This window comes from Callithrix jacchus, chromosome 12, assembly GCF_049354715.1.
Source record: "Callithrix jacchus isolate 240 chromosome 12, calJac240_pri, whole genome shotgun sequence".
Classification (NCBI taxonomy): Eukaryota; Metazoa; Chordata; class Mammalia; order Primates; family Cebidae; genus Callithrix; species Callithrix jacchus.
This window is the reverse complement of record NC_133513.1, coordinates 97160996-97185975: the sequence shown is the minus strand read 5'-3', so window position 1 is coordinate 97185975 and position 24980 is coordinate 97160996. Positions and strand designations below refer to the sequence as shown.

At 39.3% G+C, this 24980-nt stretch overlaps 1 protein-coding gene across 9 annotated transcripts in view; it reads left to right on the top strand.

Annotated features, from left to right (window-relative positions):
* The window catches only part of CFAP43 (cilia and flagella associated protein 43), a 100058-nt gene that overhangs the window by 46654 nt on the left and 28424 nt on the right, over positions 1-24980 (top strand). For all 9 annotated transcript variants that reach the window (XR_013525115.1, XR_013525114.1, XR_013525113.1 and 6 more), the window contains 12 exons: positions 57-187; positions 2347-2494; positions 4578-4670; positions 5401-5478; positions 12345-12470; positions 16040-16144; positions 17162-17278; positions 18168-18398; positions 20227-20433; positions 22099-22188; positions 22487-22567; positions 23656-23781. Coding sequence is in view for 6 of the 9 variants with exons in the window: in XM_078346429.1 (XP_078202555.1) it covers positions 57-187; positions 2347-2494; positions 4578-4670; positions 5401-5478; positions 12345-12470; positions 16040-16144; positions 17162-17278; positions 18168-18398; positions 20227-20433; positions 22099-22188; positions 22487-22567; positions 23656-23781 (1533 nt within the window). In the remaining 3 variants the exon portion in view is untranslated. The remainder of the gene's footprint in view (positions 1-56; positions 188-2346; positions 2495-4577; positions 4671-5400; positions 5479-12344; positions 12471-16039; positions 16145-17161; positions 17279-18167; positions 18399-20226; positions 20434-22098; positions 22189-22486; positions 22568-23655; positions 23782-24980) is intronic.

Sequence of the window (24980 nt, the reverse complement as noted above, 5' to 3'; positions counted from 1 at the left end):
AGCCATATTGTAGAATTGCATTTGTAATTTTCCTGCTTTATTTCTGAACTATTGAGGAAACATTTGCTTGGTGTCGGAGTCATTCTCACCAGGGTCATGGGATTCAGTCAATGAGAATTTCAATGGATGGAAAAAACATTCTGGTGAATGGGAGAGATGATGGCACCCTTGTCTACCTAAAGTGGAAGTACGTATAGTATACAGTATGTAACTCCATGTTGTATAGTGTTTTAAAATAGATATTTTATAATTATTTAAGTACAGCAAGGCCAACGTACCAGGAAACAATTGCCAGTGCAAAGAAAGTTTGTTATACTCACAGATCCCAAGAGAAGAGGGCACTGCATGCTAAGGGCATGGGGCAGCACGGGGGTGGGTCAGGAGGCTGAGAGTGAGGAAAACATAGATGAGATCCTCCAGTATGGTTTCCACAGGGAGGATTGGGCAGGTTTAGGATTGGCTAATTTGAGTAATATCAGTGGATTCTGAGGCATAGGTGCTGGCTGTAGTTGTCTCATACTTGGCCCTAGGGTGATTAGGGTGGGGAAATGGTGGTCCTGATTGTGAAAGCCCACTAGAGGAGGCGGTTGGGGTGTGGCCTCAAGATTGGCTGGTTTATATTAGAAAGGAGTGCTCCAGAGCAAATTGTTTACTATCTTTAGGGACTGGTTAGACTCTAGAAGTCAGCAAGGCCGGAGATAGCAGATCATCAAAATACGCACACGCACAAAAAAGACATGGTTAATATATATCTGAGAATGATCAGTCCTATCTCTCATAACATGAGTAATGAGAACAATTCTGAACCTCAAATAACCTTAAAAACTCCTGTTTATCCCTGATATATATATGTATGTATATATACACACACTTTCCTAATTAGATTTTGCTTAGATTATATCAAACAGTTTCAGTCCCCAAACAAGGAAGGGATCAGTTTTAGGGAGAGACTATTATCATTCTTTCTTCCAAGTTTAAGTACAAACTAAATTCCTAAATTCCTCCCAGGTTAGGAGGAATGAGCAAGAACATCCAGCCTGCGAGACTAGAAATAAGATGGAGTCAGCCATGCTAGACTTCTTTCACTGTCATAATCTTTGCAAAGGCAGTTTCACTCATGCAATTCATTTTGGAAAAAATGGTTTTTCATGGTACCTCCAGTGATCAAAGCAGTAATAAAATATGGCCCTTCTCTGCAACATTGTGAAAATGTTAAATGTTGTGGAAATTTTGTATCAACAATTTTTGTAGCTACTTATTTCAAACACTCATTTGAGGATTGCATCATTATTCCCATTTTATACATGGAATTCTGAATAGAATATTAACTTTTATCTTACTATGTAAGTCTAACATATTCTTTATAGCCAGCAAATAAATACTGTCTCAGGCAACATCAAACAAGTGGTTGATCCTTATTTATATAGCTCAAAAAGGACATTTTGATCTGGACTTCTGATTCAAAACAAAGCTGGGTTTGAAATAATGGTCTAGGACTTTTGATGTTGTGACCTTGGCATATGACAACCCCTCTAAATGATCTATTACAATGTTACTCAAGGTGGGTGGTCTGTAGCATCTGTGAGCTTGTTAGAAATGTGTATTCTTGGATGGCATCTGGACTTTGAGGAAGAATGTCTGCAGGTGGGGCCCAGGAATCTGTTTTTAAAACCTCCCAGTGATGCTGATGCACCTAAAGTTTGCAATGCCCTGGTGAATTGAGTGGAAGTAATAATACCACTCTCAATGCAGGGTGGGATGATGAGGGCCACATGTGATGATGTGATTATGTGTGTGAAACAGCACACTGCCTGGTGCATTCTGAGAGCTCAGTCAGTGCACTGGCTCTTCTCTGCAATGGCCAAGGCAGGTACAGAGGGCATGTTGGGTAAGAGTATGAGGACAGTGTGAGGAGAGGGCACCCTAGAGAGGTCAAGAAGCTTGTCATGACCTGGAACCCATGAAAGATTCTCCTCTAAGAAGCAGAGTCCTTTAGCCGTGCATGGTGGTGTACCCTTGTAGTCCTAGCTGCTTTGGAGGCTGAGGTGGGAGGATCACTTGAGCTCAGGAATTCAAGGTGGCAGTGTCACTGTACTCCAGCCTAGGTGATAAAGCAAGACCCTTTCTCTTTAAAAAAAAAAAAAATAAATAAATAAATAAATTCTAAAAAAGAAGTAGGTACTGAAGAAGAAGTTTCCACAAGGCACTGTGGAAAATTGTTCACATATTTCCTTGGTTAGTAATCTAGAAACGGGAATGGTTAGTTACCTGAAAATGATACAGCTAAATGTGATTTTTAAAATTATAATTTTTTTAGCCTATTTGTTTTCTTTTTTATTAATATAGGCGGTTTGGAGGACACCTAGCCAATGACATTCTGGACTACTACCAGAAACTATTGATTTTCCTGAGCAGCACCATGGACAAGGAGAATGATTATTTAAGCAGAACACCAAAAGTTTCCATGGATTTGACATCCAATTCTGAACACACAGTTGAGTTCCTATGTGGCTAGCTTGCTTGCTTACATTTCTTTCTTTGTAAATCAGATAGACATTTTCAGTTTGTGGTTTTCTTTAAGCAGATGTTTAGTAATATTTCTCTTTATCCAGGTATCCCATGATTTTCAAAAAGAGAATAAGCTACATCTGAGAGAAAATATTCAGCCTTTCTCAAAGCAATTGCAAATAGTGCATTTCAGATCTCATTTAAACATGGTACAAGATCTGGCTTGCCTGGAAAAAAAAATCTTCCACCCACACTGGTGCTTGGTCAAAATGATCTCTCTATACTTTCGTATCACATATATTATTTAGGAAGTGTCTAACTAGAGAACAGCATTCACTCATTCATTTAACAATATTTATAGAGTGCCTACAGAGTGCTATGCTGTGGGGGATATAGCCATGAACAAGATAGAAAAATTTGTGCTTCCATGGAGTTTACATCCTAAGTGGGGGTTGGGGTGGGCAGGGAGAGACAGATAAGCAAGCAAATGTAGAAGAAACAAATAGTAACAAGTTCTACTCAGTGCATAAAAATAGGTTGATCTGATAGTGTTGGGCTGTATAGCCTCTCCAAGAAGACATTTAAGCTGAGATCTGAATTAAAAGAGAACACCATCATGTAAAGACAATGGGAGGGCAGCAAGAGTATTCAGGGCAGAGGGGGAAAGGGTGAGGGTATGTGATATGTTAGGGCCTAAAAAAGACCTGTGCAGTCGAAGTAAGCAAGGGAGAAAGTGGTGGGAGGTGAGTTCTTTAAAGTGGGAGAAGACCAGGTAACAAAGGGGTTTGTAAACTAGGTAAAGGGTTTAAATTTTATTTTACTTGTAATCAGAACTGAGTTCTGTTCTGAACAGAGGATTAACAAGGTATAATTGACATTATTTAAATGATTATTTGATGCTGTGAGGAGAATGTTTCCTGGGGGGGATAAGAAGGATAAGAAGCAGGGACATTGCTCGGGAAGCTAAGGCAGAGAAGTTCAGGTAGCAATGATGGAGGTAGAGGAGTCTTGTGCCAAGGAGAGAAGTGGTGGATTCCAGGTAGGTTTCAGAGATAGGGTTGATAGAACTCACTGATGAATTGGACATAGAGAGAGAGGAAAAGCAAGGGCCCAAGAGCTCCTAGATTGTTTTACATGAACAATTATATAGAAGATGGTGTCATACATGGAGATGGGACAGACTGTGGGGGAAAGAGGTAGCTATGAAGAGAAAGAAGGGAATTTGAAATCAGTTTTACCCATGCTAAGCTTGAGAAGCCTGTTAGCCATCCAAGAGGAGATGCCAGTTCAGCGGTTGGATGGATGAACCTTGCATTCTGGGAAGAGGTCAGGACTGAATATGTTTATATGAGTCAAGGGCATGTGGATGGGATTTAAAGCCATAACACTAGGTAAGGTCATCATGAATGGCAAGAAGCAGAAGAGGACCAGGACAGAGCAACTTCTGGAGAGCCAGGAAAAGAGTTCAGAGATGCAGTGGGGCCTGAGGAGGAGCAGCCAGTGAGGTTACAGGAGAATGTGGCATCCCAAACTCTTTAAAGACATTCTGCTACAAAGTGGAGCATAGAGATAGTGTGGTGGCCAAAGAGAAATGTGGTAGTCAAGTGAGAGTAGTTCCTAAGACAGGAGATAGTAGAGCATGTTTGGAGACTGTTGGGAAAGATCCAGTAAAAGGGAGAAATTGATGATACAGAAGGAGATGGTATTGAAAAAAAATTTTTAAGTATTAAAACTTCAAAAAGAAGGAAAAAGATTCTAAGCACAGATGGTGGCACAGGCCCCAATGGGCAGGAGCATTTCGGTCATAGTAGCAAAGAAGGCAAAGAGTGGTGACAGTGTGACTGGTCTCATCATCTCTGCTTCCTCAGTGGAAGCTGTGGTTAATATAAAAGCAGACTGGTTGGACTTATGTGAATAAAATGTTACATCTTGAGCAGAAAAAATGTTTGAGATTATTTTCAAAAATGCAACAAATGGAAAGGAATTCAAAGCCATTACATGTGGTAGGGTGGGAGGGTACAAACTTGATGAATTTTAAGACATTTGTGTCTTTTTCTAACATGAATCAGAAACAGAAGGCAAGCACTGACTCATCACAAGATGAATTAGTTTTAACTGATGTTAAGAAGGAGATTCCTTGGATACAGCAAAAAAGCCAAGAGGTATTTGTGAAACATGGGGTGTGTTTGAAATAGTGCTCTGTAGATGTACCAAATAGATTAGCTTCCTGTGGAAACCTACTGGAAAGTTAGAAGATGAAACTAGACACTACTTGGCAGAGCAGTACAGCATACAAGTGTAACTTTTCTGAAAGCAAATAAACACGCTAAATACAGCCCAATCATTTAGATCAAGTTATATGAGCTTTAAGAACTATACATAGGCTGACTTGCAACTCAACAATGGTGTCCAGGTAAACCACAGCAAAGGATAAACTGCCATACTCCACCGTGGAGTGAGTTTTAGGGGATGCTTGTCTTCCTCTGTCCTGTGGGCCAGGAACAAAGGAAGGGATGCTGTGGCTATAGCTGTTCAGCAAGGTGACCGACAGTACAGCTTGTGTTTGGATTTAGCCTATTGATCTAGTCTCAAGTTCCCGATAAAAGTGCATACTGTTTTTTCTTAGTCAACTATTCACTAATTTTTCACTACTTAATTATTTTCTTTCCACTGGCCATATAATTGACATCAGTTTCATGTTGCTTTAATGTCACTTACCTAGTAGCAGTTAGATTTAAGCAAGGTATTGCGTGGTATTACTTCATCTACACTTTTTATTTAGTCTTTACAAATTTTAGTTTCTGTTTCTAGAGAATTGCTGTCTCTGTCTCTCTCTCTCTCTCTCTCTCTGTTGTTTCTCTTGCTTTGTTAAGTTAACTTACTCTGTTTCAGGCCATCAAAAAAGAGGTTAATCTGTTTTCCAAGAAAAAGGAAGAGATAAAAAAAGGAATCAAAGCACTTTCCAAAACTGTAAGTGTTGTAATTTCATATTCTAATACATTTGGCCCTTGTTCTAAAATTGCTTTTTGAACTTAATTTTTTTCTACCCTGTGGAACTGCACCTCCTTTTTGTCTGCTTGTAAGCTCAGTTTTCTGAGGTACTTTAACAAGACAGAAGTTTCACCAATTCACACCCCATATAAACAGTGGTTTTCTCTGTCTTCCCTTACCATCTTATTTGTTTTTATAATACATCAATGTTATGCATTTATATTCTTACAGATTAAATAATACTGAGTTGTGTAGTTAAAAACAATATTTTTAAAGCAGCAATTGCCCTATTTCTCTTGACCGATTCCTGCACTCCTGAGGTAACTGTTTTCACTTCTTTCCACTTTTTCGTTTGGGCTGTTTACCTCTGGCTGTCTAATTAGTCTCTTAATACTGCTGTTATTTCTTGATATTTCTGTTTTGATGCTAACTATGGGCTTCCTGGTATGGAACATGAGTAGTTTTGTGTGTTACTTCTTCCCACCCCCACTATAGCACACATGCTTGGTATACACACTGTGATACTTGTATGAATATTCTTCAAAGCTGAGCCTCATGGTATATTATGATTACATTTCTGCTTTTACAACTTGATTTTTCTTGTTAATAATTGCCTTTGTTTTGGAGTAAGCCTTTCTATGGCCTATTCAAACTCAAAATGCTAAAAAATTATTCTCAATACAATCAAATACCTGAAGGGATCAATCTGTCAGTATATATATATATTTTTTGGCAACCTCCCTTCTAGAGCTTTCCATCTTCCTGCTCCAGTCAAGGCACTTTGCTCTGCTCTATAGACCAGGTGTGTGGTTGCTGTCCTAGAGATCTGCCTCCTGAGTCCCTTGTGATTTTTTTGTTTTCTTGGAATGTATCCCTCAGTAACTTCCTACACAGGACTGCTGGGTTGTGCCATGCTTGGGAGCATCTTTATAACATAGCTGTGCTTCTGGGGTGCGGTCTAAGTGGAATCCACTGTGAATGCTGCCCTGCTGCTAGAGCTGTCAGATGCTTTGGCTCTGTTCTTGAGAAAGGGTACACGGGAGGTACATTTTCTGAGATGTGGTTTTTCTTAAAATGTATTTATCCTACACTCATATCCATTTGAGAGTTTGCCTTCAGAATGTTGAAGGCTTGCTCCATTGTCTCCTGGCTTCCAGTGTTTGCTTTAGAGAATCCCATGCCTAACTCCCAGGAGACTTACAGGATCTCTCTTTATCCACAGTTTTTGGAATTTTACAATTATACACCTTGACATGTTTGATGAGTATTCTTGGTTTGCTAGTGCAAACCAAGATTCTCTTTCCTTTTCCATCCTTATCTGAGCCCCAAGAGGCGGGCCTTTGTGGACAGTAGCAATGTACTCTCTTGCCTTCTGGCTTCCACTTGGGTTTAGGCAATAAGTGGCATCAGCAGAAGAGCCCCCATTGTTACTGTTCATGAAGGCCAGCCTCTTGGGGCTCAGAGCATGGATTGCAGGGACTAAGACCAGGGTCTTCATTCTCCCTGTAGGGTTTCCTCCCTGTAGGGTTATTTGTTGGCAATGACTGCCATCCCTCTCCTGCATTTATGGTTCTCTCCAGATTCATTAACCATTCCCAACTCTTGCCCTTCAGACCTAGGAGCAGAGATGGCTTCCCGCAGTTCGTAGCCTAATGTTTTATCATGTCTTGCTGGCTTTCTTTACTCTGCCAAATCTTTTTTTTTGTTTCTCTCTTCAATTTTCCCATTTGAATGTGTTACCTGTTTCCTACCAGGACCGTAGGTGTTTTCTTCTTTCATATGCTAAACTTCTATGAGCATTTTAATAGGAAACCTTTGTCTCTCAGTTTTAGAAAATGTTCTTAAATCATTTCCTTGGTCCTTTGTTTTTATTTTTCTGATTAATAATAAGGTTGAGCACCTTTTCATAAATCTAAATAATATTTTATTTCCTCTCCTGTGAATTTCCTGTTTATATTCTTTGCCTATTTCCTTATTGGGTAATTGGTCATTTTCTTGTTGATTATAGCAGTTCATTATTTTTATTTTTTTATTTATATGTATCTAAGATAATTAGAGTTAGCTAGCCTGTAGTCACAAATAAACTCAAAAAAAAAACAACATAATGGCACAGTGATGAAACGTTTATTTCATTCCCATGTAACCATCCTGGGTGGGTATTCAGCTCAGCAGATGCTCTGTTCTATGCAGTCATTCAGAGACCCAGGCTGTTGGAGACCCTGCTGTCTTCAACTCATGGCTTCTAAGGTTGCCTTGCTTGATCTCGTCTGAATCAACTGGAAAGGAAAATAGCGTAAAGGTTTGCATGGGACATATCTAAAGGTAGTCCTTATTATTAGGTGGAACTGCATGCAATTGGTGTTTTATGTGGCTCCACCTACAAATATTTTCTAGAAAAGTATATGGCTCATCCTTACTACAAATATTTTCTGTCTTGTCTTTTAACCTTTATAATGTGCTAAATTTTAAATAATTTTATTATAAAGCAGAATTTTAAAATTATGGCATGAACCAAGTTATTGATTTTTTTAAATAACTTTTGGGTTTTACATCTGATTTTAAATGCCCTTTGAAAGTCTCACATATTTTATTTTAATACTGTTTGACTTCACCTTTAATTTATTTTTTCGAGTGGTATGACATATGGTTCTAATTTTATTTTTTCAAATAAATAGCCCATTTCCCTGGTCCACTTTATTTAATATACTATCCTTTCTCTGCTGATTTGCAGTGTCTCCTCTGTCAATCCCTGGATATAGGATTGTTTCTGGACTCTCTGTTTTAAGATTGAGTATTGATCTTTTCTTGAGCCAATACCAAGCTATGTTAATTACTATAGCTTTATAACAGTTCTTCTATCTTGAGAATAATTCTCCTTTGCCCTTCTTTTTTTTTAAAAAAAAATGGCCTTTTTATGTTTGCTTACTTTTCCATTGGAATTTTAAAATCAGCTTGTTAAACTCCATGAAAAAACTCTGAGAATATATTGCTCATAGTTTGATTTGGAGAAGAATTTATCTGCCAGCTCTGAACCTTAGTATATATAATATATCAGTATATATGATAAAACTTTACTGAAGAATATTTTTTAATGTGAATTAAGATATACAGACAGTCCCCTGCTCAAAGTGGTTCAGTGTATAGTTTTTCAACTTTATGATGGTGTAAAAGCAATGCACATTCAGTAGAAACTGTGATTTAAATTTTGAATTTTGGTCTTTTCCCAGAGTAGCAATATGTGGTACCATACACTCTCATAATGTTGGGCAGTGTCAGTAAGCCACAGCTCCCAGTCAACCATGCGATCATGAAGGTAAACAATGAAAACTCTGAATACTATGTTGCCAGCATTTTTTGGATATCGTGTTTTATGTTTTCACATCCCATCATGTCTACAAATGCCCCTTTTGACATCATATTTTCATCTTATGATGGGTTTGTTGAGACATAATCCTATGATAAGTTGAGGAGCATCTGAATATTTATATGTTTATATCTTTATGTATTTAGAGACAGGACTTGCTTAGTAACCCAGGCTGGGGTGCAATGGCATGATTGTAGCTCATTGCAGCCTTGAACTCCTGGGCTCAAGCAATCCTCCTACCTCAGCCTTCCAAGTACCTAGGACTGCAAGCATGCACCACCACGCCCAACTAATTTTTGTATTTTTTTGAAGAGACTGGATCTCCCTATTTTGCCCAGGCTAATCTTGAATTCCTAGCCTTCTGCCTTGGCCTCCCAAACTGCTGGGATTATAGGCATGAGCCACTGCACCAGGCCTGTATATTTATTTCTTTTATAACATATACCTTTTAAAGTTATATTTTCATTAAATATCTAATACTTATATATGTAAATTATATATTTATATATTTTTATTCCATTTTTAAACAATAGTGTTTGGAAAACTCTGCCCCTATCGTGAAAGCTCTCTTTCCCTCCCCGACAAAGAGGCTCCCTTATCTCTCACTCTACATACCGCTCTAGCCTTCCCACCCAGCTGCAGCCACCTCCCACCCGGCAACCGGCTGACCAATCACCGCCTGCCTCATCAGCACTCCCCAGCTTCCCGCCGCCCGGCTTCTTGCTGCCCGGCTTCCCGCCCAGCGGTTTAAACTGACCAACCGTTGCCCGCCTCCTCGGCTCTCTAGGCTTCCCCACTCCCTCGGCCCTTCAGCCCCCTATAAAAGAACCCTGCTCCTCTGAGCAGCTCGGCCATTTTCCTCTTCTTCCTGGCTGGTCCGCCCGGAGGCTCTTTCCTCTCAATAAAGCCTGAACTTAAGACTTTCTTCTAACCTGTGGCCCGGTTTTTTTCCCCGAATGAGTTCAGTCCTCCCGCAGAGGATAGGTCGGACAGATAGTAGTCAGTGAAAATTTATAGTTTCTCCAAAAGTGACATTGTGTAAATTTCTTATTAGGTTTATTTTAGGTATCTTTTTTTTTTTTTTTTTTTTTTTTTTTGAGACAGAGTTTCGCTCTTGTTACCCAGGCTGGAGTGCAATGGCGTGATCTCAGCTCACTGCAACCTCCGCCTCCTTGGTTCAGACAATTCTCCTGCCTCAGCCTCCTGAGTAGCTGGGATTACAGGCACGCGCCACCATGCGAGCTAATTTTTTGTATTTTTAGTAGAGACGGGGTTTCACCATGTTGACCAGGATGGTCTCAATCTCTTGACCTCGTGATCCACCCGCCTCAGCCTCCCAAAGTGCTGGGATTACAGGCTTGAGCCACCGCGCCTGGCCTATTTTAGGTATCTTATAGTTTATACTGTTTTTGTGATGGAATATTTTTCTATTACATTGGTAATATGGTTTGGCTGTGTCCCCACCCAAATCTCATATTGAATTGTAGCTTCCATAATTCCCATGTGTTGTGTGAGGGACCTGGTGGGAGATAATTGAATCATGGGCTGGGTTTTTCACATTCTATTCTCACAATAGTGAATAAGTCTCAGGAGATCTGATGGTTTTAAAAAGGGGAGTTTCCCTGCACAAGCTCACTTCTCTTGTCTGCTGCCATGTGAGATGTGCCTTTCTTTTCACCTTCTGCCATGATTGTGAGGCTTCCGCAGCTGTGTGGAACTGTAAGTCTGTTAAACCTCTTTCTTTTGTAAATTGCTCAGTCTCAGATATGTCTTTATTAGTGGCATGAAAATAGACTAGTGCAATTGGTATATGTTTATATTAATATATATATTACTGGTATATATGAATGTTATTGATTGTTTTTTCTGACCACCTTGTTGAATTCTTTTTAGTTCTACTATTTTTTCACTTGATTATTTTAGATTATCTAGGTAGACTATCATATCTTTTGCAAATAACATATTTCTCTATTATCAGTCTTTAACTTCATTTTCTTTTCTTGTCTTGTGATCTTTTTTATGAAATACAGTATTGTGCATCCCTAGTTACTGTAAAATTATACTCTTCTTGCTTTATTAACTTTTTCTTTTGGGCAACAAGTCTTCTATTTGTTGAATTTATTGTCTCTGTTCAGTGGTCTTGTTGTTCCCCAAATATTTAGTGATTTATTATTATTATTTCATGCTTGTTTTTATAATTGAAACTCCCTGCTATAATTCCATGATAACTGCTGAGTCTGCTTCAGAAGTAGTATTGGAGATCTGACTTTAGCAGATATGCTGTCTATTCTCAGTAAAAAGAGAAGGGGTGGGTGGTGTTGGGAAGTGTCTTGGCAGCCCATTGTGTGGAGGGGGGGTGTTCTCCATTCTTTCTAGCCACTAACAGATTCCTTGGGCCTTGCCCTGTTTCTCCAATCTAAATATTCATTCCAGTTGCTTCTACCTGGAGGCAAACACTCCAGTTACTACTGCTGGGCCCTAGGGAACTTGACCAGGTGGGGGTACAGACAGGTTTTACTGTCTGTTTCTGATACAGTACCCCCAGCTAGCCAACCTGCCAGTACTCTTAGATAAATCCTTGTTCCTGTATCTGGTTCCTGTAGCTTCTATCTCTTGTTGAGTGCTGTCCTGAGGGCATTCGTGTCTGTGATGCATCTTCCTGATCCGTCTGATTTCCATCTTTCAATTGTTATAGTTTTCATGGTCCTGAGGATTCTATTTCTTTTTTCCTCTTCATTGTAGTAACAGATTTATCTATTCTATACTTCTTTTCTCTTAACTTTGTGTTTTGGGGCAAAAATGAAAAATAGTTAAACTAATTCTCAGTCTATCAGTTTGAAACTGAAGTCCCATTGTTTCTATCATGTTGTCTGCCTTGTTTTTTCTGATTTGTAAGAGCTTTTCATATATTAAAGACATTAATATTTTGTCATATATGTTGCAGTGTATCCTTTGCCCCTGAATTTTTTGACATTATGAACTTTTGAAGATAATTTTTATTGTACAGAAGTTTAAATTCATACAAAATTGGAGATAATCATAACATAATACATCCAATGGCCAATAGCATTTCACCGATGCTTCCATCCATTACCACCCCTGATTATTTTGAAGTAAATCCCAGACATCATATCATTTCATCTTTAATTACTTCAGTATGTATCTCTAAGTGATACTCTTAAAACACATAACCATTATGCTGTTAGTATACCTCAAACTAACAACAGTGCTTTAATATCATTGAATGAAATGATGAGCTTATATATTTTTGTAGTATTTCTTATTAGATGAATGAGTTTTTAAGGATGAACGTTAAAACTTCAATAACTACAATAAGCCTATAATCTAATTCTTTACTTAGTAGTACATTTAGGTAAGTAGAAAATGTATTTTTTATTGATTGTTGCCTAAAATAAACTAAGAAAAGTATCTTGTTACAGTTTAATTCTTTGTCACCACCCTTTTTTATTTCAACATTTAGATTCTGAATATGATGGAAGAAAATGACAAACTAGAAAATATTGCAAAATTAGACCAACAGGAATTTGGCCTGGATCTTGAGGCACTGAAAAGGCTTCATGATGAAAGTCAGGAAGAAGTGGCAAAGGTATGAAAAAGTATAATTTAAGCACCATAAAGTTATGATGAAAGAAGTAAAAAGATAATAGAAAAGGGAACTCTTTTATAATAATGTGAATATGACAAAATCTTTTCCAGTATAATGTGAATAAAGCAAACATAGTACATATGAGTGTAATGAGTCAGAGGACCTTTGAATTTGTGGGTTAGAAGCAGGAAGAACATCTAGGCTAGCCAGACATCTGATGTTTGCTTCCCCTTCATGACATTCCTGCCAACCATATGTTTGAACATTTTTGGAAGTCTTCTCAGCCACCTCATGCCAACTTTGGACACTTCTGGCTTAGTAAGCCCTTTCTTAATTAGAGTTGAAATCTTTCTTCTTGTACTCACTGATCTTTCTACTCTGTGAGCACTTCCTACTCTATGGCCCCTCTGAGAGTGGTAGAGGATTAGCAATTTCCTTGTTCCCTGTGGATCTTCTTCTCTCTGGGCTAATTATCCCAGCTCCTGTGACCATCATATATTATGGTTTCAATAGCCTCATCATGATCATGCTGTTTTCCTCTGGATTAATTATATTTGCATATGGTACCCACAGAAAAATTCCAATTGTTTTATGTCCAGTTTAGAGAAAAGTATAAACTAAAACCTCCATTCATACTATACTTTTATTAATTCAGCCTTTGTATTATTTTGTGACAGACACATCAGATTGTTTGCTCATGGATATTATTTTAAATAAAAGCCCTAAGCGTGTTTTACACAGGCTATTCTGAAGCTACCTCTTTCTCAACCTGCTAGTACAGTTTAATTTTTTTGAATGTGCAAATATAAAAACACAGGAGAATGAAAGAGCTGAATTCAAGGACGATTGTGGTGGATTATAATAGGTTAAACAACTACACCAAGAAGAGGCTGATTATTTGACTGATGTCTCTAGGAGGGAGGTTTCCACCATGTGCCCCAGGACTTGGTCCTGATAAACATGATTAGTAATGACTTGGGTGAAGATATAGAAATATGGAGGATTTGTCAAATTAGTGAATGACATGAGACTGAGAAGATGAGGAAATGTAGTGGATAACATAATTTGGACAAGAGTATCTCAACAGACTGACTTAGTACAATAAAATTTACCTGGGATAATCATTCATTTTGCAACATTTATTAATGTGCCAGGCACATTAATCTAGATGCTGGGACTACAATAAAGAAGAAGACACATTTCTGCTGTCATGGGGCTAATGTAGTGAGGAGGACTGGCCATAAACAAGTCTCTACATAGTAGATGATGGAAACAAACTGGATTCTGTGATCGATGTGGGAGATCTACTTTTGTGGTCAAAGAAAACCACTTCAAGGGGCTGACATTTCAGTTGAGAACTAAAGGAATAGAGAGAGCTGGCTGTGCAAAGATCTGGGGGAAGAGAATGTCAAGCACTGGGAGCAGCAAGAGCAAAGGCCCACAGGCAGAAATGGCTTGAAGTATTCCAGGAACAGCACAGCCAGAAAGGCAGAAGCATGGCGGTTAGGAGAGAGCCTCATGGAATGAGGTGGAGCAGATAGGCAGAGGCAGAGGCTAGCCCCTGCAGACCTTGTATGTTGTGGTAAAGACTTTGGGTTTTTTATTCAATGTGCAACAGGAAGCTATGGAAAAAAATCCCATTTTCTTATCACAACAAGTAGGCACCAATGTAGGAGCTTTTTGAATGTTACTTATTTTGATCATTACAATCCAAAAAGGCAGGTGATAGTTTGCCACACTTGAAAAAACTGAGGTTTAGATAGAGGTTTAGAGAGCTACAGTCACATGGCTAAGATCAGAGCCAGGAAGATCCTGGCTGCTGCCACCAGGCCACAGGCTCTTCCTCCTCAGCTTTGGCTTGGCTCAGGCTCAGAATGCTGCCTGGTATTCTGCATTAGGTTCTCCCAGCCCACTCATCTTGACCACTCAGCAATGCATGTGGATTTGGTGCCTGCCCCCTTCCTCACTGTTGCTTCTCTCTCCAAGCTGTGTACGACTACTTGACACAGTGAACCTGCTCGCCTGGCCCACTGAACTATTTACCATTGCCAAACTCATCCTATTCACTCCACCACCACCCTGTGCCTCTGCCCCAAATGCCCCTCCTTGCCATTTACCAAATTCATGCTCATCCCTCAAGAGTTCTCCTTGATCCTCTGAGGCAGGATTTGATGCAGAGAAAGGCCCTCCACATGCTAGTTTCCCTCATATTGTTTATTTTTTTTTTCTTGAGCTCTGTGCCTTTGAAGAGATGTTTACACCAGATTGGGTATAATAGTGGTCCAGGAGAGAACAAGGTTAAAAGATGACGCCACAAACTCAGCTGTTTAGGAGCTTTCAGTGTGTTTAGGAGCAGAATACTAGTGCTTGGGAGGAGTTAGTGGCACGTGCCAGTCAGGGATGTGAATGAGAGACTAAGCTACTACCCTGCCCTGGCCAGGATCTCAACAATAGGAAAAGACCAAAGCCTAGTCATGACAACCTGGATACTGTACTAGGGACTGAGCTGATCGAACAGCGCCTCAGCAGTGGACATAGGAGGGCTGAGTGGGCTTGGAATCAGGCCAGTTCTGACAACTGATATGCCAAGCCAGCTGTCTATTTAGGAAGAAATAATTTAAAACTGTTTTAGCTATTAAGTCTCTGGATCAGAATAAAAAAGAAATGAATTGCAAATTAAAGTCATTTAATCAGACAACAAATAAAATAAATAGAAATTCACAAGAAGTACTAAAAAAGACATTTTAAATCTGGGAGACATTATTCTTAGTTCGTTTGCTAATAATCCTGCCAACAAAATGAAGTGCACAAAGGACTGAAGAGGATCCTAAGGACTAAAGATTGTTAGGTCTCACTTTCACACCAGGCCTTTCAGCAAATTCTATTAAAATAGGAATACTTAATTATTTAAGTAATAAGCAGTGGGATTACTTAAGCAAGTAAAACTAACTGAAGTAACATGTTTTAAGTGGAAAAAAATGCAAATTGTATGATATCCAAGAGTAGTAGAGGGTTCTTTTTATTGTGGACATAAATAATAGAAGAATTAAGTACAGTAAAGACTCCCAGACAGAGGTCACAAACTGGCACTTCAAACGTATGTTGGTGAGATTTAAGCCAACATTTAGATATCCAGCAGTTTCACATAAAAATATGAATTCCAATTCTCTCTAATAAAACAGGAAGACTTCGCTCAGTGGTTTTGCTTCCCTGCTGTTCCAACCAGCGGAGTTTGTACACATTAGCCATGCAGCTCACCACCACTGTGCATCCATCCTCACACCCCACTTCACTCATGTGTGTGACCTGACCAAACTTAGAGGTGCTGTATGTCCTCAAGGAAGGGAAATCAAGTCTACAGACAAACTTCAGGAGACATTCTCAAAGGCAGAGATGTGTTTCCCAGAAGTACATCTCAGTGCAGGGCGGTTCAAAGTGTTGGAGAAAGACAACCAAACTCTACCACTGAAGGTGCAGCTAATGAATACTTAGTGAACTTACAGTAGAGATTATTGTTTCTAAGGCCTCACAGTTATTTTTATCTTTTCCCTTTATCTGCATTCTTCAAGATGAAAAAGGATGTAGAGATGCATAACCTAGCCAAGAGCTATTTGGCTGAACTTATCAAAGAAGAATGTTGGAATTCAATGGCTGTAAAAGGTCGAGCTCTTAAGGTAACAGAACCTTAGGTACAAAACCTTATGAGATTTGTTATAGAAAGCTCAGGAAAGTTTTACAAATAAATTTAAGAAAATTCATAGCTTAGCAAAGCACTGAGAGTATGGCTTGCCCCTTCCTATACTGAATTTCACCTGGATGTGTTCCAGTCTCTTGGTTTCTTCCTTCTGTGCTCAGTCCCCATGTGCTTCCCAGCCAGCATTTCTGAAGATCTGTCTTAGCATTTCTTTCCTCCTTTCCTCTCAGACATCCCCTGCATCTGGGTCTTACTAGCCGTCTGCTAACTCACATTTCACACATGTTGAAAGGTAGACAAAATCTGGTTCATGTTTCTGCCTGTGCCTGCCTTCCTATTTTCTAAGAAGCTGTTTTTCACTGAGATTCTCCCCAATACAATTTCTCTCTTTGTACAGGATGACCAAAAGTTTCAGGTAATGTCTGTGATCCCAGAGTAACTATTCTCAGCACCCTTTTCACTTTCAAATATGCTCCCAGTACAGACAATGAAGTATACAGCCACCTTACATTTTATGTAATTGAGTATTGCTCTAAAACAGCATTCTCATGAATCATATATTTTTGCACTGGATCATTCCTTGTTGTGGGAGCTGTTCTCTATGCACTGTAAGATGTTTGGCAATATCCCTAGCCTCTATCTGGAGACAATAGCATTGTTCACCTCCAGTAATGACAATAAAAAAATGTTGCCAGACATTGCCAAATGTCTTGGGGGAAAATGACAGAGAGGGAAGGAGGGGGGAAAAATGCTCCTAGTTGAGAACTACTGACCTAGAAATAAATCCTTCACAAAAGCCCAGTATTTTATATAAAGTTTATACCAATACTTATGGAATACATTGTTTTTTTTTTTTAATGTTTCCATTGCCAATTTTACTCATGCATGATAATCTATGGATTAATTTTAATCACAGAAAACATCCCTTGCTCAACACCAGATACACACAATTATACTACAAATGGATTTATTTCATCTTGTGTTTTTTTTCTCCAAGTGTTTTCATATCCCCTGTGTGGTTGAAAACTTCCCAATGAAAGCACGCACAGCTGAAGAGCTGAAAGAATTGGAAAGAGTTTTACAGCAAAAGAAGATTGAAGCAGAGTGTCTAAAAGTACAATTTTAAATATATGTGTATTTATATAAGTGATATGCTTTCTTTTAGAGTCTCCTTTGTTCAGATTTGAGTTGGGATATAATTTAGGTATTGTATGTATTTATATTTTTATTTCTTGTTAATTTATAGAATATATTCTAATGAATATAGGAGCCTATATCCCCAAAATAAATCAAAGAGCCTATATCCTACACAATACTGGCTAGCCCTCAAATATAAGGATATGCTTTAAAAAATGATATTTGGGGTTTTGCTCTCATCCGCACAGAGGTCGTCTTCATGCATACATATCCTTTTTATCCTCCCTTGTCACTAGGGATTGTGTCTTAAGATAATTGATCAAGAATGAAGTCGAATTTGTTTTGATGAAATTATGGTTTTCCGAAATCTCAACTTTTTAAGCAATAATCTCTGCCAAACCACTAAAAAAACACTGCCCCTTCAGTGTAGTTTTGTTTTGGCTAGAACTTTGCACTGACTCTTTTTCTGAAACAAAATGGAGGCATGCTTAATTATTCTTAACCTTCACCCACCAGTCCTTTGTGAACAAGTTTCTTTGTAAAATATAAAGAGAAGATATATTTCTTAAGTACCATGAAAGACTCAAAATAGTTACAAGCAGGTGTCTTACTGACAGAAAGATATAAATATTATACATCATCAAGGACAATTTTTATTCCTTTGATTTATCCATTGTTTATCAGTTTCTGAAGCTTTAATCTCTTCTGCAGCAGTTCTGGGATCTATTCATCACTTTGAATTCAGTTGTTGGCAAGACAATTTCGCAAATTAAAATGATTGTTGACATAATTAAGTTGTCACAAAATTTCCCTTTAGAAGATTCTTATTATTGCATAACTTCTGTGTCATCTTTTTCTACATTTAGCTACGGAAGGAAATTGTAGAGGCTCAGTCTGGAGTTACATTGGTTAAAAAGCGTCATGAAGAGGATGATGAAGAAGAGGAAGAGGAAGACAAGAAAGTAGAATATAGTAACTTGCCCAATTACCTGCTTGGTAGTCTGAGTACTGATTTTGGGGTAGACACCTCTTTTTTGTCAAGCCAATTGGAACTTCATTCCAGAGAAGAGAAAATCAACCAAATTATATTACTGAAAGTGGGTGAATTTTCATTTTATTCTCAAAAATCTCTAGAAACTCTACATCAGGTGGTTTTCAAGGGCTCACATTGAAAACTAATGCCAATCAAATGATTTAAAAATACATACAGGAGGCAGGCATGGTGGTTCATGCTTGTAATCCCAATACTTTGGGAGGCCGAGGCAGGCAGATCATGAAGTCAAGAGACCAAGACCATCCAGCCAACGTGGTGAAACCCCATCTCTACTAAAAATACAAAACTTAGCTGGGTGTGATGGCGCGTGCCTGTAGTCCTAGGTACTCTGGAAAAATCTCTTGAACCAGGGAGTTGGAGGTTGCAGTGAGCTGAGATGGTGCCAATGCACTCCAGCCTGGCAATTTAGTGAGACTCCATCTCAATAAATAAATAAATAAAATAAATAGAGGAAATATACAGATACTTTCTAAGTCCCTTAGCCAGAACTTGTGTACGAGAGTTGCATTCAACCATTTGGACTAGGTTACTGTGATACCAAGTTTTCTAAAGAACATCCCACAACAGCTGACACCACAAACCATTCTTCTGCTTTGATCTTCAGTAAGCTGAAAGAGAAAACCCTTGAATTCCATTTTCTCAGTAAACCCAAATGTCAATTAGGATCTTCTTGTAAGATCAAGATGTGATTGCTTATCTATCTGCCTAACCTGGGGAAAGACAATTTCCTCTAAGATTTCTGTAAATTTGGGGGTTCAAGGATAAGATTTGGGGTCCCTCTGGCTTTAAGCTCCTACTCCTTAACTTTCTACCAGTCTCAGAATACATCTGTACATGTAGAAGCCCTGACTGAAGGTCTTTGAAAATCCAATGACTGAGATTGTGTCAATGAAGATAGTTTGAAATTTAATGCTGGCAATCCCCGTTCCTGAAAGCCCTTCAGCCATGTCTGCAATTTGAATTCTAGTCTCCTGCCATGTGCTCAGCATTCTCTTCCTATCCTTTTCTTTTTCTCCTCTTGCCCCTGAAATTACTGTTCATTTATGCTCAGAGCTATTTAGTGACCTCATTTGTTGCTCAGCTTCTGCCTTGAGGGCCTCACCTTCTTGGTGCTTTATTAAGGTGTTTTCCTACAAGAAGGTAATTTCAGCCCAGGAGAAATTCTCGTACTAGCTGTTAAGATCATTTTTTCACCCTGCTTTAATGGTTTCATCTTCAGTAGGACAGACATATAGACTAAACTCCCATGGCAACATAAAGGCCACTTTGGGTTGACCCATCAGCAGGAGTGGGAGCAATCTAGTTGGTCCCACTGGCATCTTAGGAATTGGTCTCTCCAGCTGGTTAGCGCACGTTTCTTTCCTACTTGAGAATGACATGTCCATATAGAGGAAGAGTATTGTGTGTGGTGATGATTCTCTGGCAGGTTCTTTAAATACCTTCTCTAAGCCATCTCTTCTTTTCCACATCTACCCCAATCCAGGTTCCAAAGAAAAGACATGTGACAACTTAAATCCTGTATATTTCTTTTTAAATATTTTATAGTAGATTTTGTACAAAAGTAGAGAGAATAGCCCAATGAGCTCCTAAGTACCCATCACCCACTTCAGCATTTGTCAACCTGCACATGGAGTTACAATTTATATTTCAGGAAGTAGATTATGGTCTAACAATTATGTGTTTGTCTTAATGCTACCCACACTTGGATGCCACTGCGGATTATTGAGCCAAGGAATTAATATAAGTAGTATTCTGAAGGATTCATTTTACATTCTTAAAAGATAATTTGTGGAATGATTTTGGAGGGAAAGTATAATTGCGGGATCAGTGAAGATATGTGATGTGTTTTCAGTAACATGTTAATATTTCAGGATATCATTTACAAGGTAAAAACTGCTTTTAATGATGAGTTTGATGCAGCCTATAAACAAAAAGAGTTTGAAATTGCACGCGTGAAGGAAAGAAATGTTCGAATTCGAGAAATTATTTTAGATCTGGAATTGGAAGAAGCAGTCTGGCAACCAGAATTTGAAGACTGTGAGAAGCCAGAGAGAACACTTGTTGTGCGAGATGAGGAGGTACTGGCTAGCTGTGTTCTCCCTTCCCTTCTTTCTCAGGTTTTTCCCAGCTCCTATTTGTTCACCTTGCCTCTATGGGAAACGACTGTATTGGGTAGCACTGTCAGTTGCAGATAACAGAAACAGGCGATGTAGCCTCAGCAATAATGAGAATTTATTTTACCAATCCCATGGAGTCCAGGGAAGATTTGGACACTGAGCCCAGGAAGAAGCAGAAACCAAAGACTAGAGCCTCGTGGGAGGTCCAGAAGCCCTCTTTCTTCATCTCTCAGTTCACATTACTCTGCATTTCTACTTCCTCTAGCAATTTCTACTTTGTCTCTTCTCCACATAAGAAAGCAGCTGGTCTGAATTAGAATCTCTCAGTCCCAATTCCCAGTTCATTTGGGAAGGGGCTCCGTGGCCCAGCTTGGGTCCAGTGCCTATTCTCAGAGTGGTTGGGTCACATTGCAGGAATGAGGCCAGTGGAGCTCCAGTAATGATCTAGGTCATTTGGGCAATGTGGATCCCAGAGAAAGGGGCTCTCCAAATAGCCTTCTTTAAAGGTTTTGGCATAGATTCAGTTGAAAATAAATGCCTAAAGAAAACAATTATGACAATATTTTATTTTTTAAAAGTAAAAAAAAAATGCTAGAGAATACCCAAAGAAAAACCTTTTCTCATGTAAAACCAACTTGACTCCTGGGGGCAAAAGATAATAGCGGTGTTTAGGAGTAATAGCAAATATTTTTACAGTCTCTGCTGGGTGCTGGCTGGGCACCATTCTAAGTGCCCTAGGTGGATGGAAACGAATTTATCAATTGTAAGTCCTTATAAGGTAGGTACTGATATTGCTTCCATTTTATAGATGAGGAAAGTGAGACACAGAGAGTTTGAGTAGTTTGACCACAGTTATGTCATTGTTCGGGGTTTGGACCCAAACCATCATGCTTTAGAGTTCATCCTCTTAGCCTGGACACTCTGCTGTACTTATTTAAGCAAGTCATTTTTCCTGAACCAGACTTTTACTATGTGACCTAAAACTCTGAAGCAAGAAGACAGCAAGGACCTCGTTCTGCTGTTCTCTATAGGACCCTGCTTGGGGCAGTCACTTTGTACCTGCTTCTCCTTGGGCTCTAATCCATCCTACATATAGGAGAGTGATCTCGCTGCAAGCCAAACTTACTATGTCCCTCTTCTGTCTCACCTCTTGCAGTGGTTGCTCACTTCATTTACGATAAAGCGCACAAGCCTCCTCCTAACTGCCCACTCCTTCCCCCTTTCTTGCCAGCTGCTCTCCCGCCTGGCTCCATTCTGGTCACAATTTTATTCTCACAGTCCCTTGAATGCCCCAAGCTCTCAACCTCTTTGGACCCCCATCTTTCAGAATTTGGCTTAGATGGCCCTTCTTTGAGCCCTCCTCCCTCCCCTCCTTAATCTATCAGGTCCCCTGTTATAATCTTTTTAGTGGTGGACACATGCTTTGAGAGTTAATACAGAAGTAAAGATCTGTTTTCCCAGCCCTCTCATTTTAGACCTCATCTTCATTCCAAAATAGAAAATTGGGTGCAAAGTCTGCAGAGCCCCTTTAATCCCCTTAGTATCTTCTAGCCTCCAGTACATGGAAGGAAAGTTGAGTTTGAATTTTGTAAAAATAATAGCAGGAAATGACATTTTCTCTTTCAGATTACAGCCAACAAACATGTTAAGCCGTGGCACAAAGCCAAAGCAGAATTGATCACGAATCGTGAAACGGAGCACTGGCTTCTGATACAGGCATGCAGCTTCACTTACACAGGACCTAAGACCCTCTTTACTTTAGGGATACTATTTTCTAGTTTGGTTTAATGGTCTTTTACCTGTATGCTATCATGGAAACCCATCAACCTATTTGTCATGGTCAGAGGTCACTTGAATATCAGTTGACCTCCTTCCCTTCTCTCCTCCAGGCACTTCTACCTTCCCCAATCCCAAATGCAGTCATTCTAATGTTGGGGGGAAAGCTGCCTCTGGAGCCACCCAGAGTGTCAGGTCTCTGTCTCAGCATTCCTCTTTGATTCTGGCTCCTTCCCAGGGCACCAATACAAGACTCCGAGCTCTGATGGACATGATGGGAGGAGTTCTGGAAGTCAAGAAGGAAGACATTTTGAGAATGGTGATATTTCTGTTCATCCTTGTGGATGGTGGAATGGGGTGGAAAGAGCTACTTAAATTTTACCATTTTTGTCCTAGATAAACCTGGGTTTTAGAAGTTCTACAGCAACAAATATTCTACAACTTCCAAAGTACCTCATAAACATACCACACTAGGGCCTGGCATGGTGGCTTATGCCTGTACTCCCAGCAATTGAGGAAGCTATGTGAGGAGGCCAGAAGTTCAAGGCAGGAGGCCAGGAGTTCAATGCTACAGTGAGCTGTGATCATACCACTGCGCTCCAGCCTGGGATACAGAACAAGACCCTATCTCAGAAAACCAAAACCATACCACATTAGGCAGATAATAAATTTCAAACTGCAGGTTTGCCTTCCAAACTGACAAGACACAAACAAATCAACAAAAATAAGTAACTATAGTGGTTTTGGTCTCTACCAAAGGCAGGAGTACTGTTTCATCAGTAATATTTCAGATATACCAGGAAACATTTTTTTTTTGATACCTGACATAGGTGTTCCTGGATCTCAGGGGTAGCTATAGCTATAAAAATACCAAAACACCCCTCTGAGTACATCACCTAAGAGTCTAGGTATAGCCCACCCTGCTCACCTTCACCTAAGTCACAGAAGAACTGTTGTAACATTTTAAAATATCTTTTCCCCAAGTCCTTGCCAATGTGAAGGACTGTATCCTTTTAAAGGGCTTTTTTAAAAAAACTCTTGAGCTTTTTTTTGAGATGGAGTTTCGCTCTTGTTACCCAGGCTGGAGTGCAGTGGCGCAATCTCGGCTCACCGCAACCTCCACCTCCTGGGTTCAGGCAATACTCCTGCCTCAGCCTCCTGAGTAGCTGGGATTACAGGCACGCACCACCGTGCCCAGCTAATTTTTTGTATTTTTAGTAGAGACGGGGTTTCACCATGTTGACCAGGATGGTCTCGATCTCTTGGCCTCGTGATACACCCACCTCGGCCTCCCAAAATGCTGGGATTACAGGCTTGAGCCACCGCACCCGGCCAAAACTCTGAGCTTTTACTGTACTACTACATTTATGTTTGAGTTGAAATATGTGCTTTTCTTCATATCTTCAGGTGATTCCTCAACCTGCTTTCATGGCAAAACCTGATGCTGTGTGGACTGAAGAAGAAAGAAAACAATTCAAAGATTATGAGAAAAAAGTAAAGGAGTTAAACGAAGAAAGAGATAAGTATAGAAAGGTCAGAAGAGCAAAGAATTAATATAACCTGCCATATCCAGAGTGCTGTTTAAGTATCTTTTCAAATGTTTTCTATTTTCTCAATATCTTTAATATCTTAAGGATAGTGTTTTAGTTTAAGTTCTCAAGAATATTTAGAGAAGTAGGTGGAAATATATTTAAGGATTTAAAACAATTTTAAAGCAAAGAAACATATAGCAATAGTTTTTTTTTAAAGCTTTTATTGATTTCACATTTCCCATGTCATTACAATTCATTTATTCATTCATTCTACAGGTGTTCAATGAACACCTATTACATGTTCAAGTCACTACAAGGTATTGCTCTTTGTTGCGTACATTTATTTCAATTCAGTAATACTTTTGCTTGATTTGTTCACCATTTCAAAAAAAGGGTTTGAAGTACGAATGGCACAATCAATGCAGTACTTATTTACAACTCTAATTCAAAGTTTTTACAGTGCAGTTCTTCTACTTTTATCCCCGTCCACTGTCACATTAAAATTACTTACAATTACAGTAGAGATATAAAAGATGATCGTGTGCAGCCAAGTAGATAATATTTATTCTTCTGTGAAGGAAGCAAAGTCATACCATCATTCAAGGTAGGACAGCTTGCCAGCTTGCTAGTGGCTGTATCTCATGAAGAGCTTCTTTGAATCTGTTGTGAACCTGTCCACATTTTTATTCACTGCATCCTTCTAGGGTCCCTTGTATTTTAACCTAAAATGGTACTTACCTAAAGCCAAAATCAGTAATGCTGAAAGAAGTAAAGATGTTAAAGAGTTAGGGAGTATAGCTGCCTAAGGAATAAAGGCTGTTGACCTATTAACATTTACTCCAGTTTTGTGTTGTAAGATAGTCCACAGGCTGCACCCTCACTTCCTGCACCTTCTTCATACTCACTGCTGAAACCCCAGCCTTGATTAAATGGTACTCTGCCTTCTCTGCACCTGCACCCATGAAGTGGCTAAAGAAAAACTACTGACTGGATTTACTCTAAATCAATGCCTTAATCTCAGTTGGGTCCTTAGAGCTGCTCCACAGTGCTACTCCATTTTCCCCCTAGTGAAGCACTCTCACACTTGAATGTGAGTCCGTGTCACCTGGGGGATTTGTTAAAAATGCAGATTCAAATTTTATTGTTGTTCTGGGAAAATGAAAGGATGCTGAGATTTTGCATTCCAAACAAGCTATTGCT